The sequence below is a fragment of the Odontomachus brunneus genome, unplaced genomic scaffold, assembly GCF_010583005.1.
Source record: "Odontomachus brunneus isolate Ranch 3 - 2012 unplaced genomic scaffold, Obru_v1 Obru_scaffold_113, whole genome shotgun sequence".
Taxonomy (NCBI): Eukaryota; Metazoa; Arthropoda; class Insecta; order Hymenoptera; family Formicidae; genus Odontomachus; species Odontomachus brunneus.
Genome location: NW_022639563.1, coordinates 354,555 through 372,434, shown reverse-complemented (window position 1 = coordinate 372,434; position 17,880 = coordinate 354,555). Strand labels below are relative to the sequence as shown.

At 40.8% G+C, this 17,880-nt stretch overlaps 1 protein-coding gene across 9 annotated transcripts in view; it reads left to right on the top strand.

Annotated features, from left to right (window-relative positions):
* The window catches only part of LOC116849366 (acetylcholine receptor subunit alpha-like), a 93,964-nt gene that overhangs the window by 67,405 nt on the left and 8,679 nt on the right, over positions 1–17,880 (top strand). For 7 of the 9 annotated variants that reach the window (XM_032826455.1, XM_032826450.1, XM_032826452.1 and 4 more), the window contains exons 3-9: positions 4,475–4,592; positions 8,362–8,501; positions 9,186–9,230; positions 14,741–14,850; positions 14,975–15,155; positions 16,096–16,211; positions 16,560–16,728. In XM_032826455.1, coding sequence (XP_032682346.1) covers positions 4,541–4,592; positions 8,362–8,501; positions 9,186–9,230; positions 14,741–14,850; positions 14,975–15,155; positions 16,096–16,211; positions 16,560–16,728 — 813 coding nt within the window. In that variant the 5' untranslated portion in view covers positions 4,475–4,540. Of the gene's footprint in view, positions 1–1,576; positions 1,850–4,474; positions 4,593–8,361; positions 8,579–9,185; positions 9,231–14,740; positions 14,851–14,974; positions 15,156–16,095; positions 16,212–16,559; positions 16,729–17,880 lie in introns of those variants that run through there. The other 2 variants (XM_032826453.1, XM_032826456.1) reach the window with 2 other exon arrangements.

The following is a 17,880-nucleotide window of genomic DNA, read 5'->3' as shown; positions in this document are numbered from 1 at the left end:
TCTCTCTCTCTCTCTCTCTCTCTCTCTCTCTCTCTCTCTCTCTCTCTCTCTCGGGTTCGCGAAAGTGCCGAGCATGGACGAGCGACGGGTTTGGGGCTTATCGATCTCGGGCCGCGTTGCAGAAATAACTTTCGGACGGGAGCGAAGGGAACGTGTAGTTTGCTAAACGATTCTCTAGAGCGAGGCGCGACGCGCAATCCGGATATATATTCGCCGATTCTTTATGTATTACGCTTGTTCGCCATTTCGATATTTCGTTTATCGTCGTCGCGACGAACAAACGTCCATTTTCTCGTTCAATTTTAAGCGAACTTTTAATCCGTCGAGATAAAATTCTTACCTTTGTAAAGTAATAAGTCTCATTTCGATAGTTTTCGTGCCGTCTGTATTTAACCCGCCGCAATGTTCCGTCCGAGACTCGAGCTAGCGAAATCAGTAAGTGCTACTTGAGGTGTGCAGGGCCAAGAGGTATAACAGTATACTTAAAGCGCGGATGCCCTCGGGTCGGGGAAGAGTAACCAGGATTGTCGCAAGCAAAGAGCAAGCGTTGCACTGTACTCTCAAGTAAAAGTAACGCGATTATTGCAAATTCCGAGAAAACGCGTACACCTCAAACATTTGCTGAGATAAAACTCGCTGGAGCGAGCTCCGTTAAAGAGAGATTTGTCGAACAAGTCAAACTTCGCCAGAGGGGAATCTACGCGTGAGAGAAATCGGAATGCGGAATCTCCAATGTACCGTACGCGTTACGCAACTTTGTTGTACTCAAACTGGCTGTGCGATGACGGCGATACCAGTGTCGGGTGAAATCGGAGCCATCCGTGGAAAAACGCGCTTTCGGACTGACCGGCTGCGCGAATAATGGATGCAGCGAGGGACGAGAGATGACCGGCGAGATGTTGCCGGTCGGCTGCTGGACTGACGCGCCGGCTTGCGCATAACAGAATATTGGCACTCGCGGAGTGGAGCCGAATAACCGATAATAATAAGTACCTGCCACTCACATGGCCGGCCGACCGTCATCCATCTCGCGCCCAGAAAAGCCCGCCTGTCTGCGATTTGCGGCCGATTGCTCGTATGAACTTCCGGATCTCCGAAACCCGTCAGACAGATCGCGTCTCTCCCACGAAGCGGTCGGTTTTCCTTTCCCAGAGGGCTTCAGGCAGTTTCCTCTTCGTGCGGAACGGCACTATCGATACGCGATAGCAGAGACCGCGACAGTGTCCTCTGGAAACGGATTCCTCCGTCGGCGGACAGATCTCTTTTCTGTGAATAAACGTCCGATAGTCGCGGCTTTTTTGCGATTTAAAACACGCGAGTCTCTCTCTCTCTTTTCTCTCTCTTTCTCCCTCTTTTTCTCTCTTCGGCCGGCTCCACTTCCGCAGCCGGCCGACGGATACATATATACACGAGGGACTGCTGCGACGCGTTACATAAGCGGATAAGTGGAAAAAGGTATGCGCGCCGGACAGCGAATCAGTGGAGCGCCGTTGCACGCGCACGACGGCGTCGCGACGCTCATATCGCCGTTGCTTTCCCATCCGGATGCGACGCGACGTTCTGCCGCGATTTCTCTCTATAAGACACGACGTAGGAGTCAACCTGGTGAAAAATCAGCCACCGTGTATCACTGAATGTGCCCGGAATTGCGAACGAAGGCGCTTGCATTGATAATATCGCGCTGGATATTCAAGAGATACGCGCACATCTTTCATTGATTGTTTTGTATGTTGCCGGAAATTCGTGTTACGGTGCTTCTTCTTGCCATATTCCTTTACATCGGTCATATCTGTCCCGCGGAACCAAGTTATTTGAGCGTTTGGGTGACGATTGCAGAAGCAGCTGGAAGGTAGCTCCTGGCCAAACTGATCTATTGATAAAATTATCAATATAAACTTTTATGATAAAATTATCATAAAATTTCGTAATCGATGAATAGATGTACATTCTGTAGTACATTGTGTGAAAAGAAATACCTAGAAAAGAAGAAATATTTATTCGACGGGTTTCTTTCACAAATGAGAAAATGCATTGCAATCTCTTATTTGAATATTTTCCTAAAATTATGGCTTTTCATGAAAGCAATTGTTTATTCTATTTAAACGAAGGAGTTTAGATTTCAGCAAATATGTCGTTAATATACACCAAATAAGTATTTTTTTATTTTTCGAATATTTTTTTTCGCAGCGTAATTGACTATCTTTTCATTTCACGTGGGCTTTACTTATATTTCAAGAACTGAAATATTCTATTAAAAGATATGTTATATTTTTAATGCAATTTAATATATTTTTTTTTACACAAGACAGACCTTACTAACAGTCTGTTTCTGCCTTACCAGAAATATAAAGTTGAAAAGTATTTATATAAAAAAAAAAAAATTGTGTTATTCTCTTTGTGTATTAATTTATATAATATAGCAAAAAAATGTGATAAGTCTTTCCTCTATTAGAATGCATAGCATATTTGAATCTACAATGGGAATTTAATGACAAGATTCCACAATCTCGAGTAAGGCCGATTTGCGATCCGTGGGTTCTCGCCTCCATGAAATTTCGCAGCCGATCTCGGTGGTAACATTCGCGCTTTTTGACGATTTATCGGAGTATCCAGAAAAGTCTAGGATCTCAAAATCGCGACGATAATTGGCGACAGCCGTGCCACCTGCAAAAATATCAAAATGCGGAGGGGGTTCGACATCGCGTAATGCGATTCTTACGACTGCTATAAATCTTCCGGCACGAAAATTGGCACCGATAACGGCACGTGAAGTCCCGGCTCGCTCGTAAAAACCATGAATCAAATATCTATTTCGCGCAAAGCAAACAAAAAAAATTATGTGCCATTGTTGCAATCCGCGATGCGATGGTGACTTCACGAGAAATTTAGACCGGCGTCTTTCGGCGAAAATATCGCCGAGTGCAGATCGACTGTCGTTGAAACGCGCGATTCTTCGTCAGGTATTTCCGAAGAAAGCGATATTTCCACGCGAAAACACATGAGAAATTCACGCGAAATTAATTCATAAGATTCATCCTTGTTTATTCGTTTTGCCGGCGTGCAATCAATTACCCGAATATTCGCATCGCGGCGACACTCGAATTTTCGCGTATTCGAATACGCGTATTCGATTGCGGAGCGCCGTTTTCAAAAAAAAAAAAAAAACAAAAAAACAAAAGAGAGAAATTGCGCATTCTTCTCTGGCAACGAGTCAGCGAGTACTGCGGTTTATCGCGCCTTCAATCGGTATCGTTCGAATATATCGCGCGCACGAGCGCAAAAACGATCGTAAGTTTTCGCGATAACCCGCAATTACCTGTCCATAATTCACGAGCCGACGTCTTTCGTGCTCTTTGCCTATGCTTTATTCACTCCGGCCATTGCGCCGTTGTAATAAATTACAAATCCGGCTTTGCGGCCGCGATCAACAACGCAATTAGGCTCGTTGAATTTCAATGCTCCTGTTAACGGGACTGTTGGAATATATCGTATATTTCCGATTTTTTTATATCCCTTCGCACGGCAATAACGTCATTTGTATAGTGTCGAAAGACATAATAGAAGACGCGTGAAAGTATTAATAAATGCATGTGTGTTTTCATCAATTATAATGTATATTTGTGTTTACCCTGTCAACCGTGTGTCTATTATTATTACTCGTAAAAGAATTTACATACATGAAGAAAATGCTAGTTTTTAATTTTGTTATAGTTTTTTTTAATTATAATACTTTTAGTTTTACAAATTCTTTTTTCAATTTTACTATATTTATAAAAGTGCAGAAAGAAATAGAGAAATCGATTGTCAGTAAGGTTCATTTTGTTAATGAATATAGTTAATTTTGCTAGAAACACAGCAAATCTTCCAATAACACATTTCAGTTCCTAAAATATAAATAGCCATATGAAGTGGGAAAATCGTCAATTGCTGCAGAACGTCGATTTATTCCTCGCATTGAGAGAAAGAAAATAGTTAATCTAACTAAAACTATAGTTATTCTTGGTCTTAACCATATTTTTGGTTTGTTCCGACATGAAAATAGTAACATAAAAAATACTAACATATAAAGTTATTATTAGCAACGTTATAGTAAAATTTAATAAGAAAGATCTCTTATCATAAATTATTTCTCTATGTAATTATAGTTGCAAATATCAAAAATTTTTTTCAATGCGGTTACAAAATTCTATAGTGATCCTTATTATAAAATTCTCTCCGTGTACATATGCACGTGTAAATTTATTAAATATTATTTTATTTTATTAAATAGTATAATTTTATCCGAAACTTTTTACCCCGGACAATATAGTATCATAGGGAAACTTGTTCGTTTCCTATAAATAGCTTCGGAAGCAACTCTCGTCAGGTTTTAGAAGAAATATAACGCAAACTTTGATCGAGTGCAAAAAGTATTATTTATCGGCGATACAAAGACGACCCGTTTCCATAATAGGCCGTTCTCCTTTTATTGCAGCGCGAAAACTGAAGGGTCTGGGGCGCGCGAAGGCGAGAAGAAATGAGGTGGACGTGACACAATGACATGATGAAGAGCCTGGTGGGGATCATGTGGATAGTGTTGGTGCTCATATCAGGTACGTACGATCAATCTAAGAATCGCATGTTCTCGATCCATGATACTAATCACCGAAAAATTTTGCCTTATCGCTCTCAGAATCGCGTGATGCCTATCATTTGCACGAAACATATGGTATAATCATCATTCCCTCGTTAATCTAGTTATCCCTTTTTGCGACCCGACAACGGTCGACTTCGATGTGAGTTGTATAATTAGTGAAACGCGGACCCGAAACACTCTAACTTTCGAAGGTCCCCGAAGAGGACGAAGGAACCTAACACTTCGCTCGGTCTTTTACTTTTTTTGTTATTGATCCAATTCTTCTCATGGGAAAGGGGAGGGGAAAAACATTCCTTTGCATTCGAACATATATTTTTCAAAACAGCAACTTAATATTATTCAGGTCCTCTATTGCACTCAATTGTTCAATATGAATAAAAGTAGCTTTAATAAATATTTTTCTTGTGAGATAATACGCGGAGAGAATTTTACAGTAAAAATTACTTTTTTTGTAATCGAAAAACAAATCAATATTCTGCAGTAAAAATTCTTTCATTTCGTACGTGATGTATTTGATAAAAAGATGTAATACGATGTAAAATTTTCTACGTGTATTAAATTTACATTTTTATAGCATATTTTTTGTTACTTACATTTTAATTATATGAACTGAAAGTGCTGTTAAAAAAATTTACTACATTTTTAGCGAAATTTATTTTTTTAAATTTACTTCTTAGAAAATATAATAATAATTACAGTCTACATGGAGAAAATGTTGTTGTAAAAATTATCACAAAATTTTGATAATCTTGGAACTGTACAGAGTTTTATAACCGAAATTACTATATGTTGAAAAATATTATGCTATACATTTCACTTTATACCATACAACTATTGTATTTACTGTAATGTTTTTTGTATCTAAGTAGATCGTTAAGTTTATTATCACTATAATAATTTTTAATACAGTTTTGGTATAGTTCAGTTTTTCATAAAAAATATTATGAAATATTATTATTATAATATGAATATGAAATAAATATGAAATATTATTATGAAATATTATTAATATTATGAAGAAACGAAATTTTAATATAATTTTTGCTACAATATTTTGCTACAACATAACAAAATTGAAAAGAATTTATATAAAAGAAGAAAAGGAAAACTATAATATCCTCTGGGCGTATAAATACGTCACGCGTACACGGTAAGGGAAAAATATACCGACGAATATTATTCTCTTGCGTGCGTACGCGGGTATGCACGAAGCGCGTGCGGACACGAAATCTACTGCTTGAAGGCTCGTAAACCGTTTTCCGTGTCCCAAGGGTGTGTTTGCGGACTCGATGCTGCTGTATAATCCCACACGAACGTGCGGCGTTACGTGCGTTCGCATTATCATGCATACGGCCGGTCTGCGAGATGCGTAACATACACCGGGAGTCCTCGGACATAGCCGGCCGTCCCCGTTTACGATCGCATTTTCGCGCGTTGTTCTTATGCACCGCGGGATCGCGCCGCGCCGCCAGATGCACTCGCGACGTGGCCGTAAAACACTTTCGTCCCTTTTTCAGCAGGAGACATGCGCGCGAGCACATGCGAACGGAGCAAACAATGCGATTACGGAGCTAAAGCTGAAGCTCGTCACTCGTTAGAGTCCCGTTCGCGCGATCTGTGAACGTTTCGCGAATGTTTTGCATATGTCATTGTCAGATATTGTAGTGCATGCTATTACATTAGAGTGCACGCAGGGAGAGTTTTATGGGAAAAGTTGCTGTAGAATTTTATAACCCAAGAGTGGATCGACATCATATTGCTGCAAAAATAACGCTACGACGACAGTTTGTTGAGAACGTTCTCGACATTGCAATATCTTTAGCGCACGTACGTGTGTCAGTTTTGGAATGTCATCGACGTTTGAACATTATTGGTCTTTCGAAAGTTTAAAGACTGGTTAAACACGGAATATATACGGAAAAATCGCCCGAGAAAAGATCGTGCTATCGACACTCTTACAGGCGACGTCAACTTTCCGTCTCACGGTTATTACTTTCCCGGTCTGTTTTGAATTCAGTCTCCCGGCTACCTCTTGTGTCGGAGGAACCCCACTGGCTCGATTTCAAAATTAAAATGACTGGCGGCGTTGCAAAAAGCGCACGTTGCTCGCCCCGCGGGTTGCTCGTAAAACGGCGATAAAATGACGTGCGACCGTAATAAATAATATAACGGCGGGTCGAATTCATCGGCGACTCTATCGCGACGACGACGGCGGAGAGCCCGAGGAAGGACCTTCGATGTCGCATGAGAGAAAAAGACCCCACCATCTCTCTAATCGCCGACCATTCGACGTTGAGAAATGGAATTCCTTCTTGGCCGACATGGATGAATAAATCACGACTCGTATATTTTAATAAACGCGCAATTTAAGGCGCCACGCAGCGGCGACAGGAGTGGAATCGACTTACTTTGGTGAGCTGACAAAAATTATTCGCGCCTTTTCGGTTCGTTTAATCTCGGAAGCGCAGTCGTCGCGGGTACAATCATAGAATATGAAGCGAATGAAAACCGTGATCTCGAATGGATTTCGAAATATTCAGTTAACTTGAATTTCTCACTCTCCCTCTCTCTCCCCCTCCCTTCCTTCCTTCTTTTCTTTCGTAGTCTCTTACCGTTTATTTTTTCGAGCGGAGCGAGTGAGGGTGTCTATTCGGCGAAGTTTCGGGAAATACGTTTCGGTGGAAAATAATTAAACGTTGAAAGAAATTTGTATGTGTGTGTATGTGTGTATATGTGTCTGCTCCGTTAGAACGTGTGCTCTCGACACCTCCGGGCCGTTTCGATGCTCTGGCGGAAAATAAAGGAACGCTTTGCGAACCGCACTTGAGCGCGCAGCCCGCGCACTTCCAGAATTAGCAATTGCAATTTGTAGCCAGTAGGTTTTACGCGCGGGGTATATGGCATTTTATCTTGAAATTGCAACTGAGAGGAGAAGCCGTTTGGGCGACGGTGGTAGTGAAGTATAACGTACGTGGTATATCCAGTGCCGTATCTCTCCCTTGGTGCGCTCTCTGTATAATGGCGGCAACACTTTATGTACTGCCGTACAGCAAAGGGTTAAATATGCGCAAAGCGCGAAATCCAGCGGCACGCTCACACGGGCATGGATAATGGGAAAACTACGACCCAGAATTACCGAGCTGTCCTGTTACGCGGATAAACCATCCGCGGCTGTCTCCCTTTCTTTGATATCTGCCCTCCGGTGAAATATTTCCCGCTTTTCCTCACTCCGCGCGCGCAAGCACGCCTTGTTTTCGCTCGGTTTATCGGCAACAAACCGACCGTCGCGATATTAAACGCAAACTTTGCTGAGCCAGCGAAAAACTTGCAATATTATATTCACAACACAAAAATCTGAAAGTAAGTAGAGAATGAAAATTTTTGGAAAGGATGGAAAGTACGAATTCAATCGCGCGGAATGTACGAATTCAATTGAGATTGGGCGCAAATATATATACTGTAGCTGCTGCGTCGCTTGCATGATGCATTGCAAACGTGCAAAAAACGTCCTTTTAAATAAATCATAATATGTTTATTTTTATATTGTTGCAACGAATGCAACGTATACAGCGGTGCAGTGACCGTATTTATTTAACATATCGCAAGTTTGCTTTAATTTCGCGATAGCGGTCGACACACAGCAAGTAAATATTCACTTTAGCGCGATGAGCTCTCATCTTTCAGGCAATAGTCGCACTTAGAACGCTCTTTTCCTGTGTTCGTAGGATGCTCAGGAAATCCAGACGCGAAGCGATTATACGACGATCTCTTGTCGAACTACAACAAGCTGGTTCGTCCAGTGGTCAACGTCACAGACGCCCTCACCGTTAAAATAAAGCTCAAGCTTTCGCAGCTCATCGACGTGGTAAGCAATAACGACGTCGCGGCGTCGTTATTCGCGTGACGAAACGAGGAGAAGCAAACAGAAGTCACAGATCTGAGGTCACTAATATTCGTAGAGTTATTATCAATGTCATCGTTCAAAGACATATCGTATATTTTTGTTGTATGTTTTAAATACTGCTTTCTTGATAACGAATATCACGATTGGAACGCGGTTCGTGAGACTCTTCAATTCGAGTCTGTCTGATGTGAGTGCAGAAACTTTGAAATCATCTCGGCTTTGCAAGTAACGTCTAACAATAAGCGAGTGAGTGCGTGACAGTTTTATCATACCCTGATTAAAAAGTCCTTTTCGTATAAGTAGTAAGAGGAAAGAATATTGGCGGTATGATAACGCCGGAGTAAAAAGGAGATTTTGTTTGCATTAAGCGACGACCACACGAAAGAAATTGCACGTGCTCGTCGAAGAGATAACCGCGTTTGCCTCCACGTGTGTGCCGGGCGTCACTCTTCCGGATAGACTCGCTACGAGATCTCACGAACTTTCGCACGCTAGTTACAGTCGATACCGTTGACAGGTGCGCGTAATTTACTTTCGATCAGCTCGAGAAGCGTCAGCATATATCGGCTTACAATAATCGCACGCTACGGTATATTTTATAGGGCAGAAGAAAGATGTATTCTCACAAAAATTGTTTTCTTGCAGAATTTGAAGAATCAGATCATGACGACGAACCTCTGGGTAGAGCAGGTATATATAAATTTAATTAATATTTTAACATATATATTCCATAAGAATCACGCGAGACAGGGAAATATTACGAAATGTATGATGAGATCAGTATTAACGTTGAATCATATCGCACAGACCCGCACACAGAGAAATACATGCTGTATCCGGGCGAATGTTACTTGTCGCAACTATTTCTGAGGTTTATTTTACCGCAAATCTATCATAAGTTCGCAACAAGCATTAAATTGGTTGAAGATATGTTCCGAATCCTAGTAATTTTAGTGTTTCAATCGAAGAATATTAAATGAAAAAAAAATTGCTTGCTACACAAAGTCGAACCAACGTTTCCTCCTATGAGAGGAAGCACTCCCGATGAAAAGGATAAATTCTTTTCTCGAGTACGAGATAATGAGCTTTTCTAAAATTAGTGACGAGTATATTTAAGTATCAAGTAAATGAAAGTATTTTTAAGATTAATTATTTCAAGAATATTTTTTAAGACTATTTTCGAGAAAACATACTTTGTCGAAGATAACTATTATTTCAAAGAAGGAAAGTGAACAATCGTTTTTCTTAGCAATGAAATGACATTTTTCTATGTGCACAGTAACCGAATGTAACGGTCACATATTTATCGCGTATCTCTTCGATTTTCCTCATAAAAGTTTCAAAGCGAGCGAGAGCGTATAACGATAAATGTTCGGAATAAATCATAAAAGAGTGTGGTTACAAACGCAGACATTTCGTTCTTTTTTCAAAAACTTCGAATATTCTAATTAATGATGCATCGATTTGAAGTTTATATCAAGTGGATTAAGAATGTAAAGTCTCGATATTATTCTCGCAGTCGTTTGGGAGACAAACGGTTTACAAAATGTTGTAATCTCAATAGCATGGCTGTTTGTTGAGATTGCAATCTTTTGGACCATTTATCTCCTAAAAAACGAATAACACACATTGAGATTTTATATTCTTAATCTCCCAAGCTTCACAAATCGATGTATCATTTATTGGAATGTTCAGAGTTTTACAAAATCCCATGGAAAAGAGGCGGTACGCGCTCTTTCGCCGTTTGATCGCCGATTGCGGGAAACAAAATATCCGCGCGGGGCCTCTCTGTGGCGATGACGGGCGTCAGTTCGCATGTCCGTGCGCGTAGATTTTCGCGTGCGCGGATGGACGCGGAAACGCGCGAAGATCGGACGGAAGCTCCCGGCCCGAAAGCCAGAAAATAACTCCGGTGAACCGTGCAACCCACTTTCAAATGCTGCGGATTACGTAAGATAGATTCGCCATGTGCACGGCCGTTTTTCCGTCCTACGATATACGGGCGGCCACGATTCGTGCAATAAATACGCGATTCGCGATGGAGTAGAATCGGGTCGTTAGAGAGCAGATACGCGGATACGCGACTAACACGATTACGCGTCGTCCCTTAATAAATCTCCCGTAGACCCTCCCTGATGAAATTACGGCAGACAAGTCGGCGTCACTGACACGCGGCTGTCTGTTATAATGATTATTTAACTCGTTAGCTGCGCAACATTCAGGAGAGCCATGAGAAATGGTGCTCCTGATCTCATACACGTTCAAGCTTATTTCGTTTATCATTCTCGCGTAATACTTCTCACGTTCGCGTTTTGGACACTTTCCTGTCAAGTTTCTCTCTTCGGATACAGCCGGCGGGTTAGCGATTTATGTCGCGCTAGTGCCAATGTAACCGAACGACCCCGCGCGCGTTCCCGCACACAAGTTAACTCTCATAAATCGTTAGGGAGCTCTCCCGGCTCGCCATGTCTACCGCCTTCTGTCAAGTTCGTTATATGTGTCACCCAACGAAGTCCCATCGGCGCACCGCGGAGTAGCACCAAATATTGGTGTTACTCGATAAACTGAAGCACAACGACAACCATCGCGCATACATCCCGGAGATCCGCGATCGCCGTTGCACGCCGACGAGCGGAAAGTTCGGCGCACCCGCTGCGGTTCGTCACGCATCAATGTTATCGCAAAGTTCGGGCACGAAAATGTTAATCCCGCCGCGATTTATCGACGGGATTAACGGTTCGTGCCGGCGCAACCCGTCCGAAAATGCCCGCATCGCGAGCAACTCGCCTGTGGATTTTACGGACTGGTCGAACAGTTAATCCTCCACGGCGACATACGCGACGGAGTCTTGAATATTGCAACAATCACGACTCGGTTCCGCGTCTTCTTCGCAAGCCGTCGTGATAACGTCATTTTCACCGACATCGGTCTCCAATTCGCTCTACGAATAAAATAGCGTGAGATGAATGTACGTTTAAAAATATATAAACTCATCCTTAGCGAAAACCTCTTGTATAAATTATCAAAAAATGGGTTCAAAATTTACATGATGCACTGAGAGAAAAATATAGTTGCTTTCGGCGTCAACTATACTTTTTTTGTGATTTTAATCAGAAAAATAATTAGAAGAACCATTTTTTTAATAACACTTACTAAAACAATGGTTCTTCTAATTATTTTTGGTTAAAATCACAAGCGTATAGTCGACGCCAAAGACAACTATATTTTTCTCTCAGTGTAATACTGATTGTACTGAGTAAAAAATGTTTAGCAAGGTCGAAAAATCAACTCTTTCACAATTACAAATGCTTTTTTAGTTTTGGTAACGCAAATTACTTGTGTGCTTCCATTGATCACGCGCGGCGAATGAATGGACGAGTGTCTTATACCGTATTATAACTTTATTATTACTCTCTTGAACACTCCACGATCACTAATCATAAGGGAGAACAAATAATTGTACTGGAGCAAGATGATAACGTAAATATTATTGTGCAGAAATGGAACTGACTCGAAAAAGACCAGAAATTTTCGAAAGAGGACATTTTTTTGGCCGTACAGGGTTGCGCTTCCTGTGCCAAATTTAACGAAACGCGACACGCCATTCGGCGCCACATTGTGGCAAAGTTCAAGTCGCGATTACGGAAAAAGAATTCACTCTCAAGAGTTCCCGGGACCAATACAAAACATCGATCAAAATGCCCGGTTTGTCATGCAGTTTTAGATTTAATCCCCGACTTTGTGGCCGGAATTGAAATTTCAGGCATTAGCGATATTCTGTTATTTGTGAGGGTGCGCGCGTGTGCCATTTTGCAATGAATATTTAATACGTGACGTCGGAGCATACAGCACTCGCTATTTAACTAAGCGTTACCTTTGGCTTGGTCAAACACGACCGAATTTCGCGCACGTCACATTCGACTATGCGCACTATGCGGCATAAGTAATATTCTATCTGGCAAATACACTGGCGCGTAAGTGGAGATCGGCTCCGGGCTAATATTCAACATGGTATACGCATAATGTTGTGTCCACGCCCGAAGGAAGTGCATTTCCGGTTACGCGGCCGCAGTATCGGTCCACCATCCGCGAACGTCCCGACATAAATGGAAAAGTGCCAGTAATAAGAGAGTAGTGTCCCTTCGCGCGCGCGCGAGCACAATGGATTCGCATTGAAATTCCGCAAAGTGATCGGAATGAACCGACGAGATTCTCCGATTACAGATTTTTCAGCCAATTTCAAGTCAATTCTCCCTCGTCGAAAATATCGCGGGGTAATCTTGGGAAGATATCTTGTGGTTCTCGTGTAATCAGTTGTTGAAACCAAGCACTGATATTCTTCAGGTGATTTTGAGCGAACTTCACACGGAGAAAATATTGCAGTAAAAATTACAAAATTAATTCAAATTAATATAATCTTGGACCATGCAGAATTATGATCGAAATTACTATATATTTGTTTAAAGATATTATGCGCGTTTAATTTTTTACTACAAAATTACCGTGATTACTTGAATGTTTTTCTTGATCGTACACCAGGCAAATCAAATTAATAATCTTTTCAGTAATTTATACTGTAATTTCAATTTCAGTCCAGCTTCGCGGAAAAAAATGCAAAGAGAAATATCATTTTAACATAATTTTTACCACAACATTTTCTCCGTACACTTTAAATGGAATTTTAAATTAGAGCTTCATCGGTCGAACGATGACCCTCCTTTGATATTTACATTTGGGTGAGATCGGTTTCGAGATGACGACCGAGAGTTCTCACCATCTTGAAGCGTCTAGTCTTGATGAAAAAGCATGTGGGCCGAATATCACAGCTATACTTACATAACTTCTGTTCCTTAGATCTCGCCGATATGCAGCGACACGCCTCCGAACATGCATTTCGAGTCTTATTGAAAAATTCCGTGAGAGCTTTGAGGCCGCTCGCGAAGTTTTGAATGGAACAATGGCGTAGAAATTTTTCAATAAAGGGCACAGGACACACGATTTTAATCAGGCGGGCCGGGCCAAGCCAAGCAGAGAGAGGAAGGGTAGAAGTTCGCTACAGCGTATGCACGCGGCCATGTACCTATGCAAATCTGTGCGTTTCAGCCTTAACTCTCAATGAGGAAAGTTGCAAAATATGCTTCTGTGCACGGTTTGCTGCCCGCGAAGTAGCTTCAACGCGATTCTCCGATACCGCGAGCCTTTGTCGCTTCCCCATTTAAATACGCGAACTAAACTATGATCAGCTAAATTTATTCATGGCGAGTTTCAAAGGCAGCGTCTACTGCATTTAAGTCAGGCGATAAGTCACGAAACGCGTAATATATCAATTTCTCGCTGTGCGTGGATCCTTTCTTGCCTCTCGACTTTCGATAGATGCTCGATATCCTTCTTACAAACGTGAAAATAACGTCAGATGTGATTGCGTTTCTACGGCAGGGTTAACAAAGTTGCAACAAAAAAGATAAAAAGCTTTCTCCTCCATGTGCAGAAGGTGCAAAGTTACCGCGACCAATTTAACATCAGCTCTTGTGCTAGCAATAATCGCTAATTATCGAAAGAAAGAAAATAATAATGTAATAAATATAAGAAAGAACGATGAAGAAATAATAAAACACACGGAAAGAAAATGCTGTAGTAAAAATTGCATCAAAATTATATTTCTTATTACAATGTTTCTTGCAAAAAGTTGGACTATATCGAAATTGTAATATAAAAAATTATCAAAAACATAGTATATTTGACGATTTATCTAATGTACGATTACAATAATTACAATAATTTTGTGGTAAAAGTCAAACGTGCATAATAACATTTTTAAACAAATATATAATAATTTTAGTCATAACTCCATATAGTCCAAGATTAAAAGAATTTTGTTGTAATTTTTGTAAGTTTTGCTACACTGAGAAAAAATGTTTGGTATTTGTAATTATAATAGCATGGAGAAATAATTACTATAAATTATGTAGTGAAAAAAACTATTCTTTTAATATATTAAATTCTACTATAAATTGATGTCAATGTGATAATAACCTTATGCGCATGTTATTATCACTATTTTATAATAAAAAATATGATTACGGCCAAAAGTAATTATAATTTTGGTCAGATAAATCATTTCTTTTTCTCAGCGTGCAATATTTTCTCCGTGTGTAAGAAGAAATAATGCGACACATGTCGCACCAATCCTCTGTTTGCAGTCGTGGTATGATTACAAGTTGAAATGGGATCCAAAAGAGTACGGTGGGGTAGAGATGCTGCATGTGCCATCGGATCACATATGGAGGCCCGATATAGTTTTATACAACAAGTAAGGCAACAACTGACGGCGATTATGTTTGTCGTTTTGTCTGTGTGTGTTTCTATGTGTGAGTACTGAAGCGCGTACCGCGCAACGGGATCTCGTAAATGACAACGGTTTACGCATTCGACAGCGCCGACGGCAATTTCGAGGTGACGCTGGCGACGAAGGCGACTTTGAACTACACGGGTAGGGTCGAGTGGAAGCCGCCGGCGATTTACAAGTCTTCCTGCGAGATCGACGTCGAATATTTTCCTTTCGACGAGCAGACGTGCGTGATGAAGTTCGGCTCGTGGACTTACGACGGCTTCCAGGTGAGAACCGCCCATTGTTATCGTTCATATATCTCGAGAAATTTTTCTTTTTTAGCCAAGTACACTAACAAAAAAGAATGTCAGTCACCACCTCGTTTACGAATAAATCAGAGAAATGATATTTTACTTAAAAACATGTCGCGTCGCTCTCGAATTTGAAAGCACGTAATTATTGATTTTTAATTTCAGTTTATTTACAGTTATTATAGCAAACCGATACTTGTCTTTAAAATCGAGGGAGCTTCTTTATCTAGAAAAAAATTTTCTTGTGTATCGCTCTCGTGTCCTTTTTCGCAATAGTTGACTCAATTAATCCTCCGAAGGACTTGAAGATTATATTTCGTTGAGATAAAAAATGAAATTGCAGATTAATTTCCGTCCATTCTTCTATTTGTCATTTGCGTAATGTGCAAGTACAAATACAGGTTTGTTCTTGTTCGAAATGTCCGCGCGGTCTTGTTAAAAAAGGCAACCATAATTCTAAAAAATAGCGATCGTCATACACTTCCGCGAGGTACGTTACGACGCGCATTAGCGGCGTCGATCGTTAGCCACCGTCCGTTGAAAGATCGTGTTGCTTGTTACCTTTTTATTTTATTGGGCGAAATGTCGCTTGTTAGAGACGTAAAACGCGCGGTTTCAAATATGAACGACGACCAAACAAGAGACACCGTTGATAAGGCGCGCGGGGCCTGGGGAATATTATGACCTACATATTAAATGTTATTTGAAAACTTGTCGAGTGTGTCTCCGCGCGATATTGCAGCATCGCCCCGACTCTTCTTATTATTCACATTCGTGCGCATTTTCCTCGCTTTATGCAGATCCGAGTGTTTCGATCGCGCGGGTAGGCTAGAGCGAGTGTGAATCTCGCGTTGGTCGGATATTCAGCAGCGTAATATCAACAATGCATTGTAAATTCTAGTAATTTACTGTTAAGGTCGATCTTAGACACATCGACGAGGTCCGGGGCAGCAATGTCGTCGACATCGGCGTCGATCTGTCGGAATTTTATACTTCCGTCGAGTGGGACATACTAGAAGTCCCTGCTGTAAGGTACGCCATCATTATTTCATAGATTCTTAAACAGATCCTAAAAGATACTCGATATCTTTCTGCCGAAAAATCAAGACCACGTTACTGCGCAATTTCCTTTCCTTTCAGCGTTTCTTTTCAGTTGTTACTTTTCATATTGAAGGTAGCATATCGTGCTTTTCGTTATGATGATTTTTCTTCCTTCAATAAGCGTAAAGATGCACTAACGATAACTTGATTGACAAACAGCGTTAATGTCGAAGAGTTGTCAGCTTCGATTTGTTTTGGAAGTTCGCGAGAAATTGCATGAAACGCGGCCAATACAATGCAAATGGTTAATCGTAAATCGTGCGAATGTGCGAATTGCAGAAACGAAAAGTTTTACACGTGTTGTGACGAGCCTTATCTCGACATCACCTTCAACATCACCATGAGACGGAAAACTCTGTTCTACACCGTCAACCTCATAATACCGTGCATGGGGATATCCTTTCTCACGGTGTTGGTATTTTACCTACCAAGCGACAGTGGCGAGAAGGTAATTAACACATTCGCCCCAATTGTCCAATTGATTTCGGAATTTTTCCCTCTTATTTTTTCTTTCGTATATTGCGACCCACGCCTCAGTTGATCGTTGTCTTTTGTTGCGATTTCTTTTCCTTCGATAAACGTAGATCATTAGTTGGAAGAGAAGATTGGAATTATCACAGGCGCAGAGAATCCGTCTATAAAATTAGAAATAGCAACTTTGCTGTTCACGCCGTGTCTTCCGATATCTTATTTCGAACACTGAGAGAAATGACTTGGTGAATGATTCTATACTCGTCTTATGAAAATAATATAGTGAATTTATATGCGACATCTGGTTCATATCCAATATTCTGATTACGATGCCTCAACGCATCTGATAGTTGATACCGAGACATTTAGTTGTAGTCATCTAGACAGTTTGGTAATTTTCTCTAGACGTGTGGTACTATAGACGCGATAGTCAATCGTTACTCGTTTCCTTTTTCATCTATACTAATTTGTAAAGACGTCGGTGCTATAAAAGAATGAACGCTGAAACCGTCAGATATTTGGAAGAATGGAATTTCTTAAAATATGTCGACAAATTTAAAAGTCTATGAAGGTTATATGCAATAAATATATGAAAATTATATATATATATATATATATATATATATATATAACATTCACCAAATGAATTATATGCTGTACCAAATGGTTTGGTAAACATATTTAAGTATCACTGTAATACTACTTAGGCAATGCGCTCACCGGATAGTTTGGTATCATTGACTAAATATCTTGTTATACGATTATTCACCATACCGTTCGGTAAACCTAAATAGAATTCTAGTTAGTATCACCAGACATTTCCCTTAGTGAAAGCTTCGAAAAATTCATGGAGGCTAGCGAGTGTTTCACGACGAGAGATTCGTGTGAAACGATGGTACTCGCGCGTCGTCGTCGTTGCGGTCTAATTCGCGATCGATAACGTGTCTTTAAACGCTTTCGGAGATTTTGCTGCTTGGCGACATAGACAGAAATTAATTTTGCAGGCAAAGTCTTGACTCGATTAGATCAGAATAGGACGGTACAGCTGCTCGCGCGCCATTACAGTTTAATCCGCGATCGATCTTTTCGCCGATGTTGCGTCTTTAAGCGCCACGTAAGACACTTGACC